The following is a 21,107-nucleotide window of genomic DNA, read 5'->3' as shown; positions in this document are numbered from 1 at the left end:
CCCTCTCATTCCCACTGTAAGGAAAGATACAGAGAAACGTATAAAACATATATGCAGATATGTGTGTGTTTCTAACAAACAAACACACACAGATAAATAAACAAGGGTCTCAGTTGGGGGTCTCATTAGGCCTCCTGAGGCTGAGGCACTGACCATGATGCACTTCTAGGCAGGACTTTGTTACCATAAACTCTGTAATTACTGAATGGAAACAATTAGCAATGATTTGAATTATTCAGAGTCTGCCCTGGAAAGTACAAGAAACTGTGCCGGTTTCCGTTCAGGGAAATCAGAAACGGCCTGTGTGTGTGTGTGCCTGCCTACATCGCTGCTGTGAACGTGATGTCACCAGGAGGACAAACAAAAGGGGTAACCGGAGCTTTAAAAACACACTGGCGGATGTGTCACGGTCAACCCCACAGACAGGCCACTAAATTAGGCCACTGTGCTGATCGAATGGCCCTGTGGTTTAGGAGATACCCAAAACACACAGGCGGCTGCCCATGCGACTGGCCTTTGTTTCTACATCAATTACTCAGGTATAATTGCAGATGTCAATTTGCTTAGACCAACAGAACCGTGTGTACTACCCTCTGTAATAGAGCTGGAACTGAAACTAGATGAGGTTGATTTAATTACCTTCAGCTGTTTATTGCAGTAACTATGCAACACTGACAGGTCTAAAACAGCAGTCGATAATAGCAGTGTCAAAGACTATGACTCCAAATATTTAAAGAACATAGTTGGGCAACGGAGATATTTTCCAGGTCTGTTTTTAAAAAACATTTTTTAACAATTGTATTTATTTATTTAAAGTGCTCGTGTCCTGCAAATAACTTTTGTTTGGACAGTGAGAGATATGGTGTCATGGTTCATTTTTAACTTTAGATGTTGATATTTTATGGGAAAAGAAAACGGGATTCACTCTATTCTTTATTTCAGTGTTGAAAGGAATTCCAAGCACTTCATATTGGTATGTGGCACCTTGGCTGTCCAAATGGTTTAAGGATAACCACACATCACTCATTGTCACACAAAATAACAAAACATTTTCTAATCCTCTCTCTTGAATCTGTCAGCCCAAAAATGCTTAAATACCTAATCCCTGCATTGAAAAGAGGATGTATTTTGATTGAGTGAAAGGGCCTCTTTAAGGTTTGCTCTTTCCCCAGTCACAATGGAGATGTGCGTCAGTGTGTAGGGCCTGGTACAGCCCCAGGCTACCAGCTTATCCCCCACTCCCCATAGATCTCCAGCCAGAAACCAGAACTAGGCCCGAGGTGGGCAGAGGCTCTCTATCGCCGTTATGTTCTCCCCATGAAAAGAGTGCCCAAATAAGGAAGCTAACATGGTTTATACCCACACATTATGTATACCTCTGGGGAGGAGAGGGTTGATGGAGATATATGTACGGTAATGCTTGAGGGGGGGGGGGGACTTACTGTGGGGGGCTGGTGTACTGTAAATAATGAAAATGTCCGCCTCATCATGGTCATCAGTTTTTGGCAGTGGGGCCTCCTATCAGATGAAATACTGTTAGACTATGGAGATGTTACATAAAATGCCTGAATCATCCAGTGGAGTGTTTCTGCTTATATCTTTGAGAATGTGGTCCGTCTCTATAGAGCGAGGTGTCCCTAGCACGCTCTGCCTCTGTGTGTGTCCCACGCACACTTCCTCCAGGTACTCCACTTAAAAAGGATGCCAATGAATATTCTCACCCACACTCAGTCAGAAAATAGGACAGCGTTTTAGTTAGGATAAAAACACTTTATATAACCCATTCAATAGTTTTTCTTTGACTTAAACAATGATAACCTTATGCAACACGGCAGAGAATAATTCATCAATGGTTTTGGACAGATGCCTACTGAACTGTATGTCCTTAAAGAACGATTCTAGAGAACTCCGGCACCCTGGTAGCGGATCTGTATTGATAACAAGAGATACTAGACAGATGAATTCATGGAAGGAAATGCTCCCAAACACGGAGGGGGAGATTTTGGGGGAGACGGGAAGAGGAGAGGGGTGCACCAACCTGGCCACCATTAAGTGTGATATATGAAACTGACTCCAGCTTAGACAGATTGCTCATCTCCACTCAGTGATAGGTTTGCTCTGGCTTCATAAGGCTCATCAGTTGATCCTTTTTCACAAAATACTAGCAACGGAGTGCGTATTGTGCAAATACGCTAGGATGGGTTCTTATTCCTCTCAGAATGTGTCTCTCTGTAACTACGATATCTTTATAAAGGTGACAATCGAGAACATTTCAATAGGTTGGTATGCAACAGCTGTTGATACAGGTGTGTTGCAATTGATACTGCATTCTGTATCTTCCAATCTCTCTAAACATAGCAACATGTTGCTGTGTTTTCACATACACATTTGGCTTTGGGTTTAACTTCAACATGTACATGTATAGTTGTTTAAGAGGATCGCAGGTGGTATTTATCATTGGTCAATAAGAAAGGATATCTGGCCGGTACCAAACCTCCATCCAACCACTTATTCTGTAGTTGCTAGACTTCACTGAGCGCCTATGGCCTGTTCTGTTGTATGCACACATTATTTTTGTGTAACAGCATGGAAGAAAACAAAAACCGACGAAAAGTTAATGTTTCAGGTGCTAAAAATACCAGTGTTTTCTACTGGGCTATTTTTATCTCTCACATTGGCCTCAAGACACCCACATCACATAGCTTCCGTGCTCTTACCCCAGCAGCGCCAGAGCAAAGGGGCCTTGTGTGTGTGTGTCTGTCGCAATCAGAGAAAAAAAAATGAAATCAAGAAATGCACGGCAGAGACTTACATGTTCAGCATTTTAGTCTCAGACACTGGATTCATTCTATATTCAAGTGTTGGTGTGGTTTCTGTACGTTAGCACTCTGAAATAGGATCACAAACATATGCAGGTTTATTTGTGGCTTCTGTGTTTACTAGGCATTGCAGTATGTGTATGTATAGAAAGTACAAATCAGAGGCCAGAAAAATGCTAGTGCTGGTAGTTCCTGTATGACTTGCCCTTTGGACGCCCACGCACATATGATGTCTTACGTCACCTCCATTTGGCAGGCTATTTTAACCTTTTTGCGTCTTTTTAGGAACTGCGTGGGCCTAGTTGTTACTGATGACTCACTGTAAGCACGAGGGGGTGGGTGGCCCAATCACAAACTACACTCATTCGAAATATTTTAACTTCAATCTAGTTTAGCACTGTACTCCTTGTACTGCATGCCACTGTACATGAGAATATACAGTCGAAGTCGGAAGTTTACATACACTTAGGTTGGAGTCATTAAAACTCGTTTTTCAACCACTCTAAACATTTCTTGTTAATAAACTATAGTTTTGGCAAGTCGGTTAGGACATCTACTTTGTGCATGACACAAGTCATTTTTCCAACAATTGTTTACAGACAGATTATTTCACTTATAATTCACTGTATCTCAATTCCAGTAGGTCAGAAGTTTACATACACTAGTTGACTGCAAATCAATCCCAGAGCAATAGCAAAGGACCTTGTAAAGATGCTGGAGGAAATGGGTACAAAAGTATCAATATCCACAGTAAAACGAGTCCTATATCGACATAACCTGAAAGGCCGCTCAGCAAGGAAGAAGCCACTGCTCCAAAACCACCATAAAAAAGCCAGACTACGGTTTGCAACTGCACATGGGGACAAAGATAATACTTTTTGGAGAAATGTCCTCTGGTCTGATGAAACAAAAATAGAACTGTTTGGCCATAATGACCATCGTTATGTTTGGAGGAAAAAGGGGGAGGCTTGCAAGCCAAAGAACAACATCCCAACCGTGAAGCACGGGGGTGGCAGCATCATGTTGTGGGGGTGCTTTGCTGCAGGAGGAAGGGAAATGATGTGTATATATTGAAGCAACATCTCAAGACATCAGTCAGGAAGTTAAAGCTTGGTTGCAAATGGGTCTTCCAAATGGACAATGACCCCAAGCTTACTTCCAAAGTGGTGGCAAAATGGCTTGACGACAACAAATTCAAGGTATTGGAGTGGCCATCACAAAGCCCTGACCTCAATCCTATAGAAAATGTGTGGGCAGAACTGAAAAAGTGTGTGTGAGCAAGGAGGCCTACAAACCTGACTCAGTTACACCAGCTCTGTCAGGAGGAATGGGCCAAAATTCACCCAACTTATTGTGGGAAGCTTGTGGAAGGCTACCTGAAACGTTTGACCCAAGTTAAACAATTTAAAGGCAATGCTACCAAATACTAATTGAGTGTATGTAAAGTTGTGACCCACTGGGAATGTGATGAAAGAAATTAAAGCTGAAATAAATCATTCTCTCTGCAATTATTCTGACATTTCACATTCTTAAAATAAAGTGTTGATCCTATCTGACCTAAGACAGGGAATTTTTACGAGGATTAAATGTCAGGAATTGTGAAAAACTGAGTTGAAATGTATTTGGCAAAGTGTATGTAAACTTCCGACTTCAACTGTAGATGACTGAACTGCGATTCATTTATTTGAAAATGGAGGAAAATCCTAGAGACATAAGTTATTAACTGACTTCACAGTAAATGTTTTTTTTCAATCATTGAATTGTTTCCCTCTCCTCTCTCCAGATCGTACGTAAAGATTCTCGTGGAAGTTGTAAAAGGAGGGATATCAACAAACACTTTTTTTCAGACTGGTAAGTGTTCAGTAATAGATATTTTATACCAAATCATGATTTTTAAAACCATGTTTTGTTTCACAGTACATGGCATTTATTCATATTCTGTTTGAATTTTCAGATCACTCAAAGGTCTTGATACATTTAATGAACAAACAGAAAATTGAAGGGCTGAACCAAGTTCGCAAGTTTACAGTATGCTTGACAGAAAGAAAGTGTTCTGATGTCCACTATAGAGGATCTTTGTGACTCAAATGTAGAACACCCCAAAACGACTTCAGCAATGGAAGGCCCCTTCATTTAAGAACTACAGCAACTGACATTTGTCCTTTGAGAAACCCAACTGAAGTATAGTTGGACAATGGAGCCACATGAATCAGCTTCTGGACAAAAATGCACCAAGGAGCCACGGGAGAAGCTACAAAGGAAATGGGTCTCCGAGCCCTCAGCTGTCACAAAAAGAAGCACTTTCGCTGACCCGGAGGGAAAAAGGCACTCGCATCGCGAAAGCCTGCAAAGTGGTGCCAGTGGCAGCAATATTACTGTCTCAGCACAAAAGTATGGCTCTGGGAAGCTGTTATCAACTGCAATGGGTCAGCCGCCTCAAGACAGTCAATACACACAGGCTTTCCCCCGTACTTACTCCTACCAGTTACCACAACCGTACCCACAGCAGCCCATGCAAGAGCGCTTCCTGTCCGGAGCCAAGCCACAGCCCGGTCTGGAGGCCCATGCCTGGCCTTTCGCTGGACAGCTCCCTTCCGACGATATATTCCCTGGACACTCCCGTGCCCATGGAGTTTTCTCTCGTCAGAAATCTCCCAGTTTACCCAGTTCTTTTGGCCAGTATTCCAAATCAGGGCCGGAGCTGCCAGAGGAGGGATACAAAAAGGAGCAGAAACCCAAGAAGCCAGGAAAGTACATCTGCCACTACTGTGGAAGGGCTTGTGCGAAACCCAGCGTGCTCAAGAAGCACATTCGTTCACACACTGGGGAACGCCCCTACCCTTGTGTCCCCTGCGGGTTCTCCTTTAAAACCAAGAGTAATTTGTATAAACACCGGAAATCTCATGCCCATGCCATCAAAGCAGGACTAGTCCCATTCTCCGAACTGGCAGCTTCACGCACAGACATGGATCAAGCGTCCTCAGTGGGAGAGACAGATGTACACTCAGACGGTGAACAGAGCACGGACACCGACGAAGAGACGGCAGAGGTCTCTATGTTTATGGACAAAGTCAGCCCCATCCCCCAGATATCATTTGAAATGGACAAAAGCACAATGGAGAAGGGTGGGGAGCCGGCATATGCTGACTCAGCTGAGGAACTAGCTATGGCATCAATGAAAGTGCCTATCCTAATTGTCCCAAAACAAGGGATCCCACCAACAGCAATGGAGTGCCCCCCATTCATGGAACTCAAGGCTTCTCACATCAGCTCCCAGGTGAGCCGCGTGGATGACTCTCCTACTATCAAACAGAGACTGGCTCTGAAACTGACAGATAGGAAGGGATCACAGGACTCAGACCAGCAGTCCCAGCAGTCCCTGAACCTTCTGAGTCCACACAGCAAAGGCAGCACAGACTCAGGCTACTTCTCTCTTTCAGAGAGTGCGGAGCAACAGATCAGCCCTCCCAACACAAACGCAAAGTCCTACGAGGAGATCATGTTTGGTCGGACTTGGTATTACAAACCTAACTCTCCTAGATCTAGACAATCCATTGCAGTAGGCATGGCCACTGTTGGCCAAGACACTAACCTAGTCATGGGGAAGATATCTGAAGATCATATATTCTTCCGTAATGATAACAGTGAAGCGCATCTACTAGCAGGCGTTGACCCTAAGCAGTATCCCACAAGCCCTTGCCAAAGCAACACAGGTCTATTAGAGGCTCCTGATTCAGGGCCACTCATTAGGAGTAACTCAATGCCAACATCCTCCCCGACCAACCTCAACGTCCCACCGGGGATAAGAGTGAGCCACTCCTTCGACGAGATGATAACCTCTGATGACGTCTTCTACCCGGGTGCTGCCGGTCTTAGGAGGCTTAGGAGACAGGCAGCTTTTGAGCATTCAGCACATGAAGGGCATGGCGAATCTGAAACCTATGGACACATTCCCAAGAACGCAGCCCCATTTGTGGTGTTAAAGCTAGGGGAGCGTAGTCCTGTGGTGCCAGAGCATACAGCATACAGCCCTTATGGTACTAAAGTGGGAATGACAGAGATTGCCACTCGTAAACGCAGGAAGGAAAAGAGTGTAGGGGACGAGGAGGATGGCCCAGGCCAGTATGACAGTAGTGGCTCAGTAGATATGGTTGGGGATTATGATTCAAAACAAGGTAGTCAAGTGGGTTCAAGGGCAACACCTACTGGGAAGGGATCCATAGGATCCATGTACAATGCACATAGCCAATCAGACAGTTTTGAAACATGCTGTCGTAGTATGTGCTCAGAGGATGTAGTGCTAGTCCCAGACTCTGACAGAAAGGCAACTGGAAACGTTATCTCTGTCATTCAGCACACAAACTCACTCAGTAGGCCAAACTCCTTCGAGAAGTCAGAGTCCTTCGAGCACACAACCTACCTGCAAGACAAACCCTCTAGCCAATATTCAGAGCAGTCAGATACAGAATACACAGAAGATGTGCAGAGCCCAGACTCTATCCTGAGGTCTGAGAGCATGGAGCAGCAGAGCGACAGTGATTTAGCTTCACCCAACCAGCCCTGTCACATGCCCCCCAAACTGGTGCGTCAGCCTAACATCCAAGTGCCTGAGATCAGGGTGACGGAGGAGCCAGATAAACCTGAGAAAGAGCCTGATGTACCGACCAAGGAGCCGGAGAAGCACGTTGAAGAATTCCAGTGGCCCCAGAGGAGTGAGACGCTGTCCCAGCTCCCTGCGGAGAAGCTGCCTCCTAAAAAGAAGCGTCTGCGTTTGGCAGACCTGGAGCACTCCTCTGGGGAGTCCAGCTTTGAGTCCTGCACCAGCCTGTCCAGGAGCCCCAGCCAGGAAAGCAACCTGTCCCACAGCTCCAACTTCTCTATGTCCTTTGACAAGGAAGAGAGCCTGAAGTCTGTGTCACCGACCAAGCAGGATGACTTTGGCAAGCAGTCTGAGTACAGTGGCAACTCTCTCACCATCCCCGGCCATCACCAGCAGAGGGAGATGCGACGATCCTCATCCGAACAGGCTCCCTGTGCTCTGGCCACCGAGATCCCAGAGATCCGTAGCAAGTCCTTTGACTATGGCAGTCTCTCAACATCATCCAGACAGGGTGAGATTTACTCCAGTGCATCAGCCATGAAAGAACGGAGACGGGGATACCTAGTAAGGCAAGCATCCCTTAGCGTTTACCCTGAGACAGTGGTGCATGAGCAAGGTGGTCTCGAAATGACCATCAAGCAAGAGCACTCGGACCATGGACCCTTATCTTGGCAGAGCCCCCCATCCTCTCAAGGTTCTCACAGTGCATCAACCAGCGAAGTAGCAAGACCCAAGAGAGGGTCACATTATCATCTTCTGCAACAGCGAATTAGTGAGGACAGCCAGGAAGACCCAACACTGTTCCAGAAGTCATCTTGTCTGCAAAGTCAACAGTCATCAGAGGGAGAGCATCCAAGTCATGAGCTCATGAGCCAGGAAGCAATGCAATACTCCTCACTCCAGAGCAGCTTGGCTTCACTGCCTTTCCTGCCATTTCAGCCCGGCCTGTTCTGGCATCCGGAGTCAACACAGAGACACAAGCAGCATCTGGCTTTCCAGCCACACCAGTTACAGAAACTACATATCAGACAGCCTAGTATACCGCACATGCTCCAGAAATCCCACCCACCTCTTCATCAGCTACAGCAGATCCAGGAGCAGTGTGACATGAAGGCTGACGGTGCTATCAGTCAGAACTACCAGTATCCCTCCAGAGTCTCCCCCCAGGCCCAACATTACAGCTCTCCACCATCTAAAGTGGCCCTCACCGAGAGTAAAATGCTCCTGCAACAGGTCCAGCCAATCTTTGCCACTCAGAATGCAGGATCACAGCCATCACTCCCAGGTATGCTAATCCCCGTTAGGATACAGACTCACGTGCCATCTTACGGAAGTGTTATGTACACAAGTGTTTCACAGCTCTTAGCTAACCACAGCCAGAGCACTTATTCAGCAAGAGTCATATGCTCAGAGAATGCATCATCCAGTTCACTCACAGGCGGCAGTGTTTCAAAGCACGGAGTTTGCTTCAATTTATCTCAGATCCTTGGTCAGCCTGAGGGAGCTCCACGTTATCCACTCTGGAAAGTTCCAGATCTGAACACTGAACATGGGAGACTAAACACGGGAATTCCGCTGTCGTTGACATCGAGAACCATCTCCACCACGGATGCGTCCTCCAGTATCGGGGGAAGCAAGCGGATGTTATCACCAGCCAGTAGCCTGGAACTCTTTATAGAGACCAAACAGCAGAAACGGGTCAAGGAGGAGAAGATGTACGGTCAGATTGTAAAGGAGCTGAGCGCTGTCGAGCTGAGTGCTTCGAAGGACAGCGTCAAGTTACCAAAGCATGCACCTCTAAAGAGTGAGAGTTCAATGGACGATCAGGAGAGGATGTCCTCCTCCCCACCAGTAGACTTCCCTTCCACCAAAATCCCAGTGCGTTCCAACGCACCTCACATACCCGATGTGCCACCAGCTGACAGCTTCACTCCCCCTCTGCAAATTGTGATGGACACCCCTGGTGGCAGAGAGTCCCCAGAGGAGCTGGATGTTGACGACTCCTTCACCCCAGAGGCTAGCTCCAGCCCACAGTCCATGGTCTCCTCCAGTGACACTCCAGAGGAGGCCAAGCCGCCCATGGGCAGCAAGATCCCTGTCAACATGCTGGTGCAGCTGGCTGCCAATCAGAGTGGGGGCGCTGCTGGAAGCACTCTGCTGCTCACAGATCTGGCCGACGTTCAGCAGTTCTTTCAGTTCCCCAGTCTTCGCACGGCAACCAGTGTCAGTTGGTGCTTCCTGAATTACACCAAGCCAAACAACGCTCAGACGACTCCCCTGACTTCTGTCTACGGCTCCTGGTGCATCAGCTCCTACAACCCCAACCCTCTCAGCCTCAGCACCAAGGCTACTCTGGCCCTGCTCCGCTCCAAGCAGAGGAAGAACACAGAAACCTACACGATGGCTGCCATGTATCAACCGGGGACTGGAAAACTTGTGTCCTCTCTTGCTTGGAAGCAGAAGTTTGACCAGGTAATCAACACATCTCATTTGCCTCTTGTTCACAATTTATTACATTTACATTTACTAAATAAGCATTACAGATTTCATAACTCACATGTAAGTTTTAGAAAGTTTGAAATCCCCTACAATATTATAAAGCAATCTTAGGTACAGTAAAATGTTATTTTTGAGCCGACATTTCATTACATCTGCCATCAAGTGTTTTTGTCTGTTTGCGAGGATTTAACTTAGTGTAATGCATGTTTTCCATTTGCAGATGAAGCCAGAGCTCATGCAGCTAGATGTGAGCAAATATGGGAAGAAAATCAAGGGGGTGAGCTCCAGGGATCGAATCAAGGAGGACCACGGAGAGAAGGAGGCCTCCTCAAAGCAGGCTGAGCCCACTCGCATCAGAATCTTTGAAGGAGGGTATGTCAAGATGGCTGCCATTAGCCATTAAAATGTAATTGAAAGCCTTTTGATATCAGTGTGGAACCTTCTGGAGACGGCTGCTTAAATTGTTATATTGTTGTACAGGTTTGTATAGAAATTATCAGCAGTTAAATATGAAATATTTTGTGGTTGAGTTGGATTTAATGCCTGGTGGCTGAAACCACTTATTCAGGGCCTATGTTATATGAGAATGGTAAAACAATTACTGTGGTAACTGAAATGTAGCTACTACATGATTTTGTCAAATTACTGCTTTACATTCATGGACTTGAAGGCTTTTTCTGCAGAAATAGGATGTATACACTGCATTCAGAATGTATTCAGACCCCTTGACTTTTTCCTTATTTTGTTACGTTACAGCCTTATTCTAAAATTGAATTCAACAACATTTTCTCATCAATTTACACACAATAACACATAATGACAAAGCAAAAACAGGTTTTTAGAAATGTTTACAAATGTATTAAAATACAAAACTGAAATATCACATTTATATAAGTATTCAGACCCTTTACTCTGTACTTTGTTGAAGCACCTTTGGCAGCGATTACAGCCTCGAGTCTTCTTGGGTATGGCACTACAATCTTGGCACATCTGTATTTGGGGAGTTTCTGCCATTCTTTCCTGCAGATCTTCTCAAGCTCTGTCAGGTTGGATGGGGAAAGTCGCTGCACAGATGTTTTCAGGTTTCTCCAGAGATCGGATTCAAGTCCGGGCTCTGGCTGGGCCACTCAAGGACATTCAGAGACTTGTCCCTGAGCCTGCGTTGTCTTGGCTGTGTGCTTAGGGTCGTTGTCCTGTTGGAAGGTGAACCGTCACCCAAGTCTGTAGTCCTGAGCACTCTGGAGCAGGTTTTCATCAAAGATCTCTCGATACTTTGCTCCATTCATCTTTCCCTCGATCCTGACTAGTCTCCCAGTCCCTGCTACTGAATAACATCCCCACAGAATGATGCTGCCACCACCATACTTCACCGTAGGGATGGTGCCAGGTTTCCTCCAGATGTGACACTTGGCATTGAGGCCAAAAAGTTAAATATTGGTTTCATCAGACCAGAGAATATTGTTTATCATGGTTTGAGAGTATTTAGGTGCTTTTTGGCAAACTCCAAGCGGGCTGTCATGTGCCTTTTACTGGGGAGTGGCTTCCGTCTGGTCACTACCATAAAGGCCTGATTGGTGGAGTGCTGCAGATATGGTTGTCCTTCTGGAAGGTTCTCCCATCTCCACAGAGGATCTCTGGAGCTCTTTCAGAGTGACCATCGGGTTCACCTCCCTGACCAAGGTCCTTCTCCCCCGATTGCTCAGTTTGACCGGGCGGCCAGCTCTAGGAAGAGTCTTGGTGGTTCCAAACTTCTTCCATTTAAGAATGATGGCGGCCACTGTGTTCTTGGGTACCTTCAATGCCGCAGACATTTTTTTTGGTATCCTTCCCCAGATCTGTGCCTCAACACAGTCCTGTCTCGCAGCTCCACGAAAATTCATTTGATCTCATGGCTTGGATTTTGCTCTGATATGCACTGTCAACTGTGGGACCTCATATAGACAGGTGTGCTCCTTTCCAAATCATGTCCAATCAATTGAATTTACCACAGGTGGACTCCAATCAAGTTGTAGAAAAATCTCATGGATGGTCAATGGAAACGGGATGCACCTGAGCTCAATTTCGAGTCTCATAGCAAAGATTTTGAATACTTATGTAAATAAGGTTTTTCTGTTTTTATTTTCAATACATTTGCAAAAATGTCTAAAAACCTCTTTTCGCTTTTTCATTATGCGTAGATTAATGAGGAAAAATAAGGCTGTAAATTAGAAATGTGGAAAATGTCAAGGGGTCTGAATACTTTCCGAATGCACTGTGTATATAAAGCAGAATGTATTTTTCAGATGGCTTTTAATTGTGGTTGAAAGGCGTTACTAGCATCGGCTATTGTTTTTATGGAAATACAGTAGAGCAAAGTTTTGTTGTTTAACTGCCGTGGTATTATTGACTACTGTCCGTGAGGCTTCGGGGTAACCTCTTTACTTTGGTTCAAGCGATAAATAGATTTCAAAATTATTTTTGAAATCATTTTAAAAAAAAATCACAATAACATACGGTATCTTGAATATCCCTTTGAAGATATTACCATATACAGTTCGATTTTTTCTTTATATAATTCAATTTCAGAAACGAGAACAGCTGTAAAAATGTCTGACCAATACCCAGTTGAATTTGGCACCAGAATTATTTTCTCTGAGCAGTTGCAGGCTAACTTTCCCAATGTAAAGTTAGCTGTTTGATGTATTTGATATTTGCTCCCTTAACACATGCTTCGATATACTCAAAACCCTCCAATAATGTTGAAAAATATGATCTTGTTATGATTTCAGGTACAAATCCAATGAAGACTATGTTTACGTGCGGGGCAGAGGAAGAGGGAAGTACATATGTGAAGAGTGTGGGATCCGCTGTAAGAAGCCAAGCATGCTGAAGAAACATATCCGCACACACACCGATGTCAGGCCGTATGTTTGCAAGTTCTGCAACTTTGCTTTTAAAACTAAAGGTGGGTTTCCTTCTTCCGTTTCAAATAACCACATGTATGCAAATGTACACCTTTCTTCTTAAGCACTTTAACCTGATAGTTCAAATAAAAACAGTGATCACATTGGAAAAGGATTTATGTAGAACTGAACAGACTTTTGTCTGCATTGCGTTAGAAGGGTGGCAAGGTTCTCTCTCTCTCTCTGCTGCAGTGGAGTGTTGATGAGTGAATTGAAAGGCCAGGCGGCCTATGCTGCTTCCAGTAAGACGTTTTAAAAGTCGTAAACTCTTGTTTCAGGAAATCTGACAAAACACATGAAGTCGAAAGCCCACATGAAGAAGTGCTTGGAGCTCGGGGTGTCAGTGACATCTGTGGAGGATGCGGACGCCGAAGAAGCTGGTATGAATCAGACAGACTGACTGAGCATATTTTATAGAGATGAGCCAATATTTAATAAATACTGGGCCCTGGATGTTGCACTGGTGCGGTTCTTGAGGAACAATTACTGTAATGAAAAACAGGAGCCGCCTGTCAGGTTTATGTAAAATGACCAACTTTAAAGATACACAGTTCACATTTTCCCTGCTTGTATCCCATCATTTATCATAAAGTGGGAAAGAACACCAGTGACCCATTCAATCCAAAATAAGTAAATTACAGTTGCTGTAAAAGATTTGTAAACGCCTAAATAGAAAAGCACTACTGTGTTTGTATGTCTCATTTCCTTGTTAAGACTGCACTAAATGCTGTTTATTTGTCTTGCAGAACAAAGTAGGCTACTGTTACTGCATTTGCATAGGGTTTGACTGGATCAACGGTTGGATAAACCATATGTTTCTTTTTAGACAATGGCGAGGATGGCCAGAGGGAGTCTGGGAAGATGTCAGGCATCATGGCTGACCACCAGTTCTCAGACGCCGATGATTCTGATGGTGGCGAGGATGACGGGGATGAGGTGGACGACGATGAAGATGATGACGACGATTACGATGGCGAATCCACGCCGAAGACTCGCTCCAGAAGCACCAGCCCTCAGCCCTATGGCATACCATCTCTGTCCGTCACAGACTCTCAGGGCGCCTGCTCCTCAGACCTGCTGGGCCACTGCTCCAAACCGCCCCTCTTCAGCTACTTCACCAGCCTGCCCAGCATCCAGATCACCCAGCTCATGGTGCCCAGTGAGGGTGCAGGCCAGGGCCAGATGGCAGAGTACCAGCAGCTGCTGCAGGGCGCCCTGGGTGAGGACTATAAGAGCAGGCTAGACGTACCCAGCTCCATGGACGAGGACTTTGGCCTTTCCCCAGCTCACAGCTCCTCATCATTCGACCTGTCCCCGTCTCGCCTCTCTTCCCCAGGCCTGGACTCCTCCCCTCTCCGAGAGCCGTCCCCCACCTCCACTTCACGCAAGTACCTCTTCCCCCGACGGGACCTGTCCCCCCATGGCCGCCTGTCTCCCCACAGAGAGGTGTCCCCTCTCAGGCACATCTCCCCCAAGAGGGACATCTCCTTCAGAAGGGACCTCTCGCCCCGCAGGGACCTTTCCCCCAGGAGTCACATCTCACCCCTGTCCCACGCCGGACGCCCCATGTCACCGGGCAGAGAACTGGTGGGCAGGAGGGAGCTGTCTCCACGGAGTCGCCACCGGGGCATGATCAGACCTGTGTCCCCCAGGAGGGGCATGCACCATCACAGTGCCCCCTGGAGTCTGGGCCAGCACCTACACTCAGAGATGGTGCCAATGGGCCAGCGCAGCAGGAGCCACTCAGAGATGGAGACAGTAAGTGTTCCAGAATGTATTCAACTGTTCTATTCTATTATATAAACATTGCACATCAGTCTTCATGAACAGCTCCTTACTGGCATAATATACCATGAGTATACCAAACCTTAGGAACACATTCATAATATTGAGTTGCACACCCCCCCCCCCCCCCGCACCTTTCGCCCTCAGAACAGCCTCAATTCGTCGGGGCATGCACTCTACAAGGTGTTGAAAGCGTTCCACAGGGATGCTGGCCCATGTTGACTCCAATGCTTCCCACAACTGTGTCAAGTTGGCTCGATGTCCTTTGGGTGGTGGACCATTCTTGATACACACGGGAAACTGTTGAGTTTTAAAAAACAGCAGCGTTGCAGTTCTTGACACAAACCGGTGCTCCCATTCAAAGGCACTTGCATTTTTTGTCTTGCCCATTAACTCTCTGAATGTCACACATATACAATCCATGTTTCAATTGTCTCAAGACTTAAAAATCCTCCTTTAATCTGTCTCCTAACCCTTCATTAAAGTGAATTTAACAAGTGACATCAATAAGAGATCAGAGCTTTCACCTGAATTCACCTGGTCAGTCTATGTCATGGAATGACATCATTAAATAGTAACCACAAAACACCAGTCTCAACATCAAGATCAACATCAACATCAACTGCCTATAAGGCCAGCATCCCAGAGTCGCCTCTTCGCTGTTGACGTTGAGACTGGTGTTTTGCGGGGTACTATTTAATGAAGCTGCCAGTTGAGGACTTGTGAGGCGTCAGTTTCTCAAACTAGACACTCGAATGTACTTGTCCTCTTACTCAGTTGTGCACCGGGGCCTCCCACTCCTCTTTCTATTCTGGTTAGAGCTAGTTTGCGCTGTTCTGTGAAGGGAGTAGTACACAGCGTTGTACGAGATCTTCAGTTTCTTGGTAATTTCTCGCATGGAATGGCCTTCATTTCGCAGAACAAGAATAGACTGAAGAGTTTCAGAAGAAAGTCTATGGCCATTTCTGATTATTTCACTTATAATTCACTGTATCACAATTCCAGTGGGTCAGACGTTTACATACACTAAGTTGACTGTGCCTTTAAAGCTTGGAAAATTGCAGAAAATTATGTCATGGCTTTAGAAGCTTCTGATAGGCTAATTGACATAATTTGAGTCAATTGGAGGTGTACAAGTGGATGTATTTCAAGGCCTACCTTCAAACTCAGTGCCTCTTTGCCTGACATCATGGGAAAATCAAAAGAAATCAGCCAAGACCTCAGAAAAAAATTGTAGACCTCCACAGGTCTGGTTCATGCTTGGGAGCAATTTCCAAACGCCTGAAGGTACCATGTTCATCTGTACAAACAATAGTACGCAAGTATAAACACCATGGGACCCCGCAGCCGTCATACCGCTCAGGAAGGAGACGCGCTCTGTCTCCTAGAGATGAACGTACTTTGGTGCGAAAAGTGCAAATCAATCCCATGTCCTGTGGTCTGATGAAACAAAATAGAACTGTTTGGCCATAATGACCATCGTTATGTTTGGAGGAAAAAGGGGGCCTGCAAGCCGAAGAACACCATCCCAACCGTGAAGCACGAGTGTGGCAGCATCATGTTGTGGAGGTACTTTGCTGCAGGAGGGACTGGTGCACTTCACAAAATAGATGGCATGATGAGGCAGGGAAATTATGTGGATATATTGAGCAACATCTCAAGACATCAGTCAGGAAGTTAAAGCTTGGTTGCAAATGGGTCTTCCAAATGGACAATGACCCCAAGCTTACTTCCAAAGTGGTGGCAGAATGGCTTAAGGACAACAAAGTCAAGGTATTGGAGTGGCCATCACAAAGCCCTGACCTCAATCCTATAAAAAAATGTGTGGGCAGAACTGAAAAAGCGTGACAGGTGTGGCATATCAAGAAGCTGATTAAAACAGCATGATCATAACACAGGTGCACCTTGTTCTGGGGACAATAAAGGCCACTCTAAAATGTGCAGTTTTGTCACACAACACAGTGCCACAGATGTCTCAAGTTTTGAGGGAGCGTGAAATAGGCATGCTGACTGCAGGAATGTCCACCAGAGCTGTTGCCAGATAATTTAATGTTAATTTCTCTACCATAAGCTGCCTCCAATGTCATTTTAGAGAATTTGTCAGTACGTCCAACCGGCCTCACAACCGCAGACCATGTGTAACCACTCCAGCCTAAGACCTCCACATCCGGCTTCTTTACCTGCTGGATCGTCTGAGACCAGCCACCCGGACAACTGATGAAACTGAGGAGTATTTCTGTCTGTAATAAAGCCCTTTTGTGGGGAAAAACTCATTCTGATTTGCTGGGACTGGCTTCCCAGTGGGTGGGCCTGGCTCCTAAGTGGCCTATGCCATCGCAGGTCCACCCATGGCTGCGCCCCTGCCCAGTCATGTGAAATCCATAGATTAGGGCCTAATTTATTCATTTCAATTGACTGATTTCCTTATATGAACTGTAACAGAGTAAAATTGTTGAAATTGTTATATGTTGCGTTTATATTTTTGTTCAGTGTATTATTAGTGCCTGCTTTAATAGGATGATAAATGGAGAGTCTAACTTAAAGTTATAGTACAATGGAACTGTGCAGGCCCACTATAGAGTTCTCTTACAGTCTCTGCGGGCGTTTCTATTTATGTATGTGGCTAATTAAGAATCCCTGGGGAAAGGGGAAAAATACAGTATTCTTGCACTGTGGAGTCATTCTTGACTTCTCCACACCATCTGGTTGGTTTCCGTGGTACTGAGGGATAAAAAGATAAGGCAGCCGTAGCCATAATGTACTGTAAGCTTGGCTCATCACTCAGTGGTTCGCAACTGTTGTTTTTGTTCTTAAGAGTCTTTTAAAACCCGGCCAGTTTAAATGAAGCGTGAAATGGAGCCCGCTTCAGCTGTATAATATATCTTTTTTTGAATATTTATATTTGACTTCTTTTTAGCTGGTAATAGTTTTGTCGTATTTTAGCTTATTTTTCCTACCATCTCAAGATCCATTCAAATCCAAAGTAACACTTAATTTGGATAGTCCATCTGTGGAAGCTCTACAGATGATCAGTAACCTTTCAACTACATGTGTACTAACCCTAACCCTAGCCCTTATCCTAATGCTCAACTTAACCCTAACCTTAACCCTTACCCTAATCCATATTTTAAACCTAACCTTAACCATAACCAGCATTTGCTTATCAACCGATAGTTTGTTGATAGTATGAAGAAGCACAGGGCAAAGTTCTATTTCCAATGAAATACAATTCCTAAAAACGATAGGCTATTTACATTGACGGTAAAAAAAAAAAAATCATGCATTTGCCTATTTTCATACAGTGCATTCGGATAGAATTCAGACCCATTGACTTTTTCCACATTTTGTTACATTACAGCCTTGTTCTAAAATGGATTAAATATTTTTTTTTACCTCCTCAATCTACACACAATACACTATAATGACAATGAATACATACAGTACCAGTCAAACGGTTGGACACACCTACTCATTCCAGGGTTTTTCTTTATTATTTTCTACATTGTAGAATAATAGTGAAGACATCAAAACTATGAAATGACATATGGAATCATGTAGTAACCCAAAAAGTGTTAAACAAATCAAAATACATTTTATATTTGACATTTTTCAAAGTATCCACCCTTTGCCTTGATAACAGCTTTGCACACTCTTGGCCCTTGAAACCTGTTTTTGCTTTGTCATTGTGGGGTATTGTGTGTAGATAGATGAGCATTTTTTGTATGAATCCGTTTTAGAATAAGGCTGTAAGGTAACAACATGTGGGAAGCCTGTTACTTGCGAGGCACATCATGGGCATTAAATAACTCGTTTTTGTTTTTCACTGGACTGATGGTTCGATTTCGGATCAGTTATTAAGAAATATATATTTTTTCAACATTGAAATGCACCATGCATTATGTGGGTTGAATGCTGTAACAGCACAGAATAAAACAATGAATAAAGTCCCATGATGGTAGTGACTGCCCATTACTGCCTATCACTTATTAACCATTATTTATTCACATTACTTCACTTTAATAAATATTTCAAATGTTGCGTATATTACGTTTATTTTATTTGATGACTTTATTATGTCTTTAAGCTAATAATTATTTTACTAATTCTCACCTTGCGAGCAAAACATTTTAGCGGCCCCCCTCATGACAGCAAAGAGAGACCTTTTTTGTTTAAAAGTTAATTTATTGCAATTCTACATATTTTGCCACGGGGTGGAGAGAAGATTTTTCAATTTTATAACTAATTTCATGCAATTCTACTCATTTTGCCATAGGGTGGAGAGAAAAATTACAATTTTTACAGCTAATTCCCTGCAATTCTACACATTTTGCCATAGGGTGGAGACAAATGTTGGCAGTTTTTTATATGATAACTGATGATCAATGGGCCCCACCCCGTTTGGAAAACTGACAAGTAATAATAATAATAAAAAAATTATACAATAAAAATATGTTTTTGGGGGATTGCTCAATCTGATTGGGTGGGCCTGGATCCCCAGTGGGTGGGTCTGCACCCACCCAGGCCCACCAGTGCCTACGCCCCTGACTTAAATTGAGAAAATGCGTAGTACTTTCTGAGATCATCTGCATATTCTATAGTCTAAGATCCACAGACCCTATTTATCTTTGGCCACTATATTTTGTACTGAATTCATCTTGTATTGTTTCAGGATCAGAGGAAGGATTCCCCTCCCCACAGCAGCCAGGATTCCCCACGGCCACACAAGGGCCTGTTCAGCCACCTCCCCCTGCACTCCCAGCAGCAGGTCCGCACCCCCTTCCCCATGATCCCCATCGGGGGCATCCAGATGGTGCACTCCGTGGCCACCTCAGTCACCGGCCTGGCCCACCCTGCCCGCCTCCCCCTGCAGAAGAGCACGTCCGAGGAGTCTAGCACCAGTGAAGTCTCCTTCCCGCTGGCCAGGGGGTCCACCGGGTCCACCGATTCACCCCAGTGCCATGAAAGAATGGAGAGGACCCCGGTTCCTTCCTCCGGCCCGTCCTTACACAGGTCAGGAAGTCGCCAGGACAGTGCAGACATGTCCGACATCAAGGACAATAAGCAGCAGGAGGAGAGCATACAGACGTGTACCAAAGCTATCGCCTCTCTCCGCATCGCTACGGAACATGACACTCTGGAGAAAGGCGTGGTGGCGTGCTCTTTAGAGCCCCACCAGAGACGCCGCTCCCCGCTGCCTCACCCCTGCCATCCCCCTCACCCCATCCCTCAGGAGAGCGCCCCCAGCAGGATTCAGCACTTTAGTGGCCTAGAGGTTAGGCAGTCCCCGGCCGGCCGCTCGGCCTCCCCTCTCCCCCTACCCTCCAGCTCCAGCTCAGAGACCTTTCTGCCGGCCACATCAAAGGGCCCGGTGGGTCCCACGGCAGGGCCAGGCCACAATGTCAAGGAGAGGTCACCAGGTCAACAGGGCCCAGGGGAAAGGGCAGCAAGCACAAAGAGAGGCAAAGATATATCAAAGGACTCCACAGAGAACAGGTGAACGTTGTTTAAAAAGGGAGGGACGTGCAACGTAAAGACATCAACCCATACTATTGCACACACACAACACAAGAACACAGAGAGACAGACATTCAAACACATACACGCAAACACAAAAAAGTCTTTTAACAAGCAAATTAAGTAGATACTCTGCAGTTTAAATGTATGTGTATAGCATGCCTTTTATAACCTGGTTTGCTATTTTAACAATGTTTTTCTTATTTAAATTTTCAGAGAATATACATACAGTATATGTTAACTTATCCATGAGCCTGACCAAATTGCTTATGGACTCCAGTCTGGTACTTTTAAATGTACAGATGTGTGTGCCTTTTCTTTACTTTCTGCTTATATTCTTATAAGCATATTAAGCAGGAAGAGATGTAAATATATAAAGTTTATCAGCTTTGTAATAAATGCAATTTTCCGTCTTTTTTGGACACTTTTAGTGTCTGAATGATGTGAAGTATCAATATATGTAAGGTTGCACTAAAACATATTTTTATATGAGTGAAATGAAATGGCTTTTGTGTACAGCAGCAATTATATAATACTATTTATTGTATCATGTTTTATAAATTGTACATTTTCTTAATGTTGTGGATGCCTTTTCTATGTAAAGCATGGGTTTTGCTATGGCGTAATTAGAGCAAAAAATATGTACACTGTAAAATGGCTTTATATGTTAGTGAATACACTTTACTTGGAAGTATATACATATTATTAAATTTACAAGAATATATACCTATTGTATAAATATATATATATATATATATATATATATATATATATATTCTATATATATAATATATATATATATATATATATTCTATATATATAATATATATATATATATTATATATATATAATATATATATATATATATTCTATATATATAATATATATATTATATATATATAGAGTATATATATATACATTTTTATATATATATATATATATATATAT

General features: G+C 44.4%; 1 protein-coding gene across 5 annotated transcripts in view; it reads left to right on the top strand.

Annotated features, from left to right (window-relative positions):
- The window catches only part of LOC129825124 (transcription factor HIVEP2-like), a 98,747-nt gene extending 77,843 nt beyond the window's left edge, over positions 1 to 20,904 (top strand). For all 5 annotated transcript variants that reach the window (XM_055884938.1, XM_055884934.1, XM_055884935.1 and 2 more), the window contains 7 exons: positions 4,603 to 4,670; positions 4,774 to 9,891; positions 10,139 to 10,290; positions 12,687 to 12,862; positions 13,139 to 13,240; positions 13,687 to 14,618; positions 19,315 to 20,904. In XM_055884938.1, coding sequence (XP_055740913.1) covers positions 5,014 to 9,891; positions 10,139 to 10,290; positions 12,687 to 12,862; positions 13,139 to 13,240; positions 13,687 to 14,618; positions 19,315 to 20,142 — 7,068 coding nt within the window. In that variant the 5' untranslated portion in view covers positions 4,603 to 4,670; positions 4,774 to 5,013 and the 3' untranslated portion in view covers positions 20,143 to 20,904. The remainder of the gene's footprint in view (positions 1 to 4,602; positions 4,671 to 4,773; positions 9,892 to 10,138; positions 10,291 to 12,686; positions 12,863 to 13,138; positions 13,241 to 13,686; positions 14,619 to 19,314) is intronic.
- Positions 20,905 to 21,107: the final 203 nt, after the last annotated feature.

Source organism: Salvelinus fontinalis, chromosome 27, assembly GCF_029448725.1.
Source record: "Salvelinus fontinalis isolate EN_2023a chromosome 27, ASM2944872v1, whole genome shotgun sequence".
NCBI classification, from domain to species: domain Eukaryota; kingdom Metazoa; phylum Chordata; class Actinopteri; order Salmoniformes; family Salmonidae; genus Salvelinus; species Salvelinus fontinalis.
This window is presented reverse-complemented; position numbering and strand designations above follow the sequence as displayed.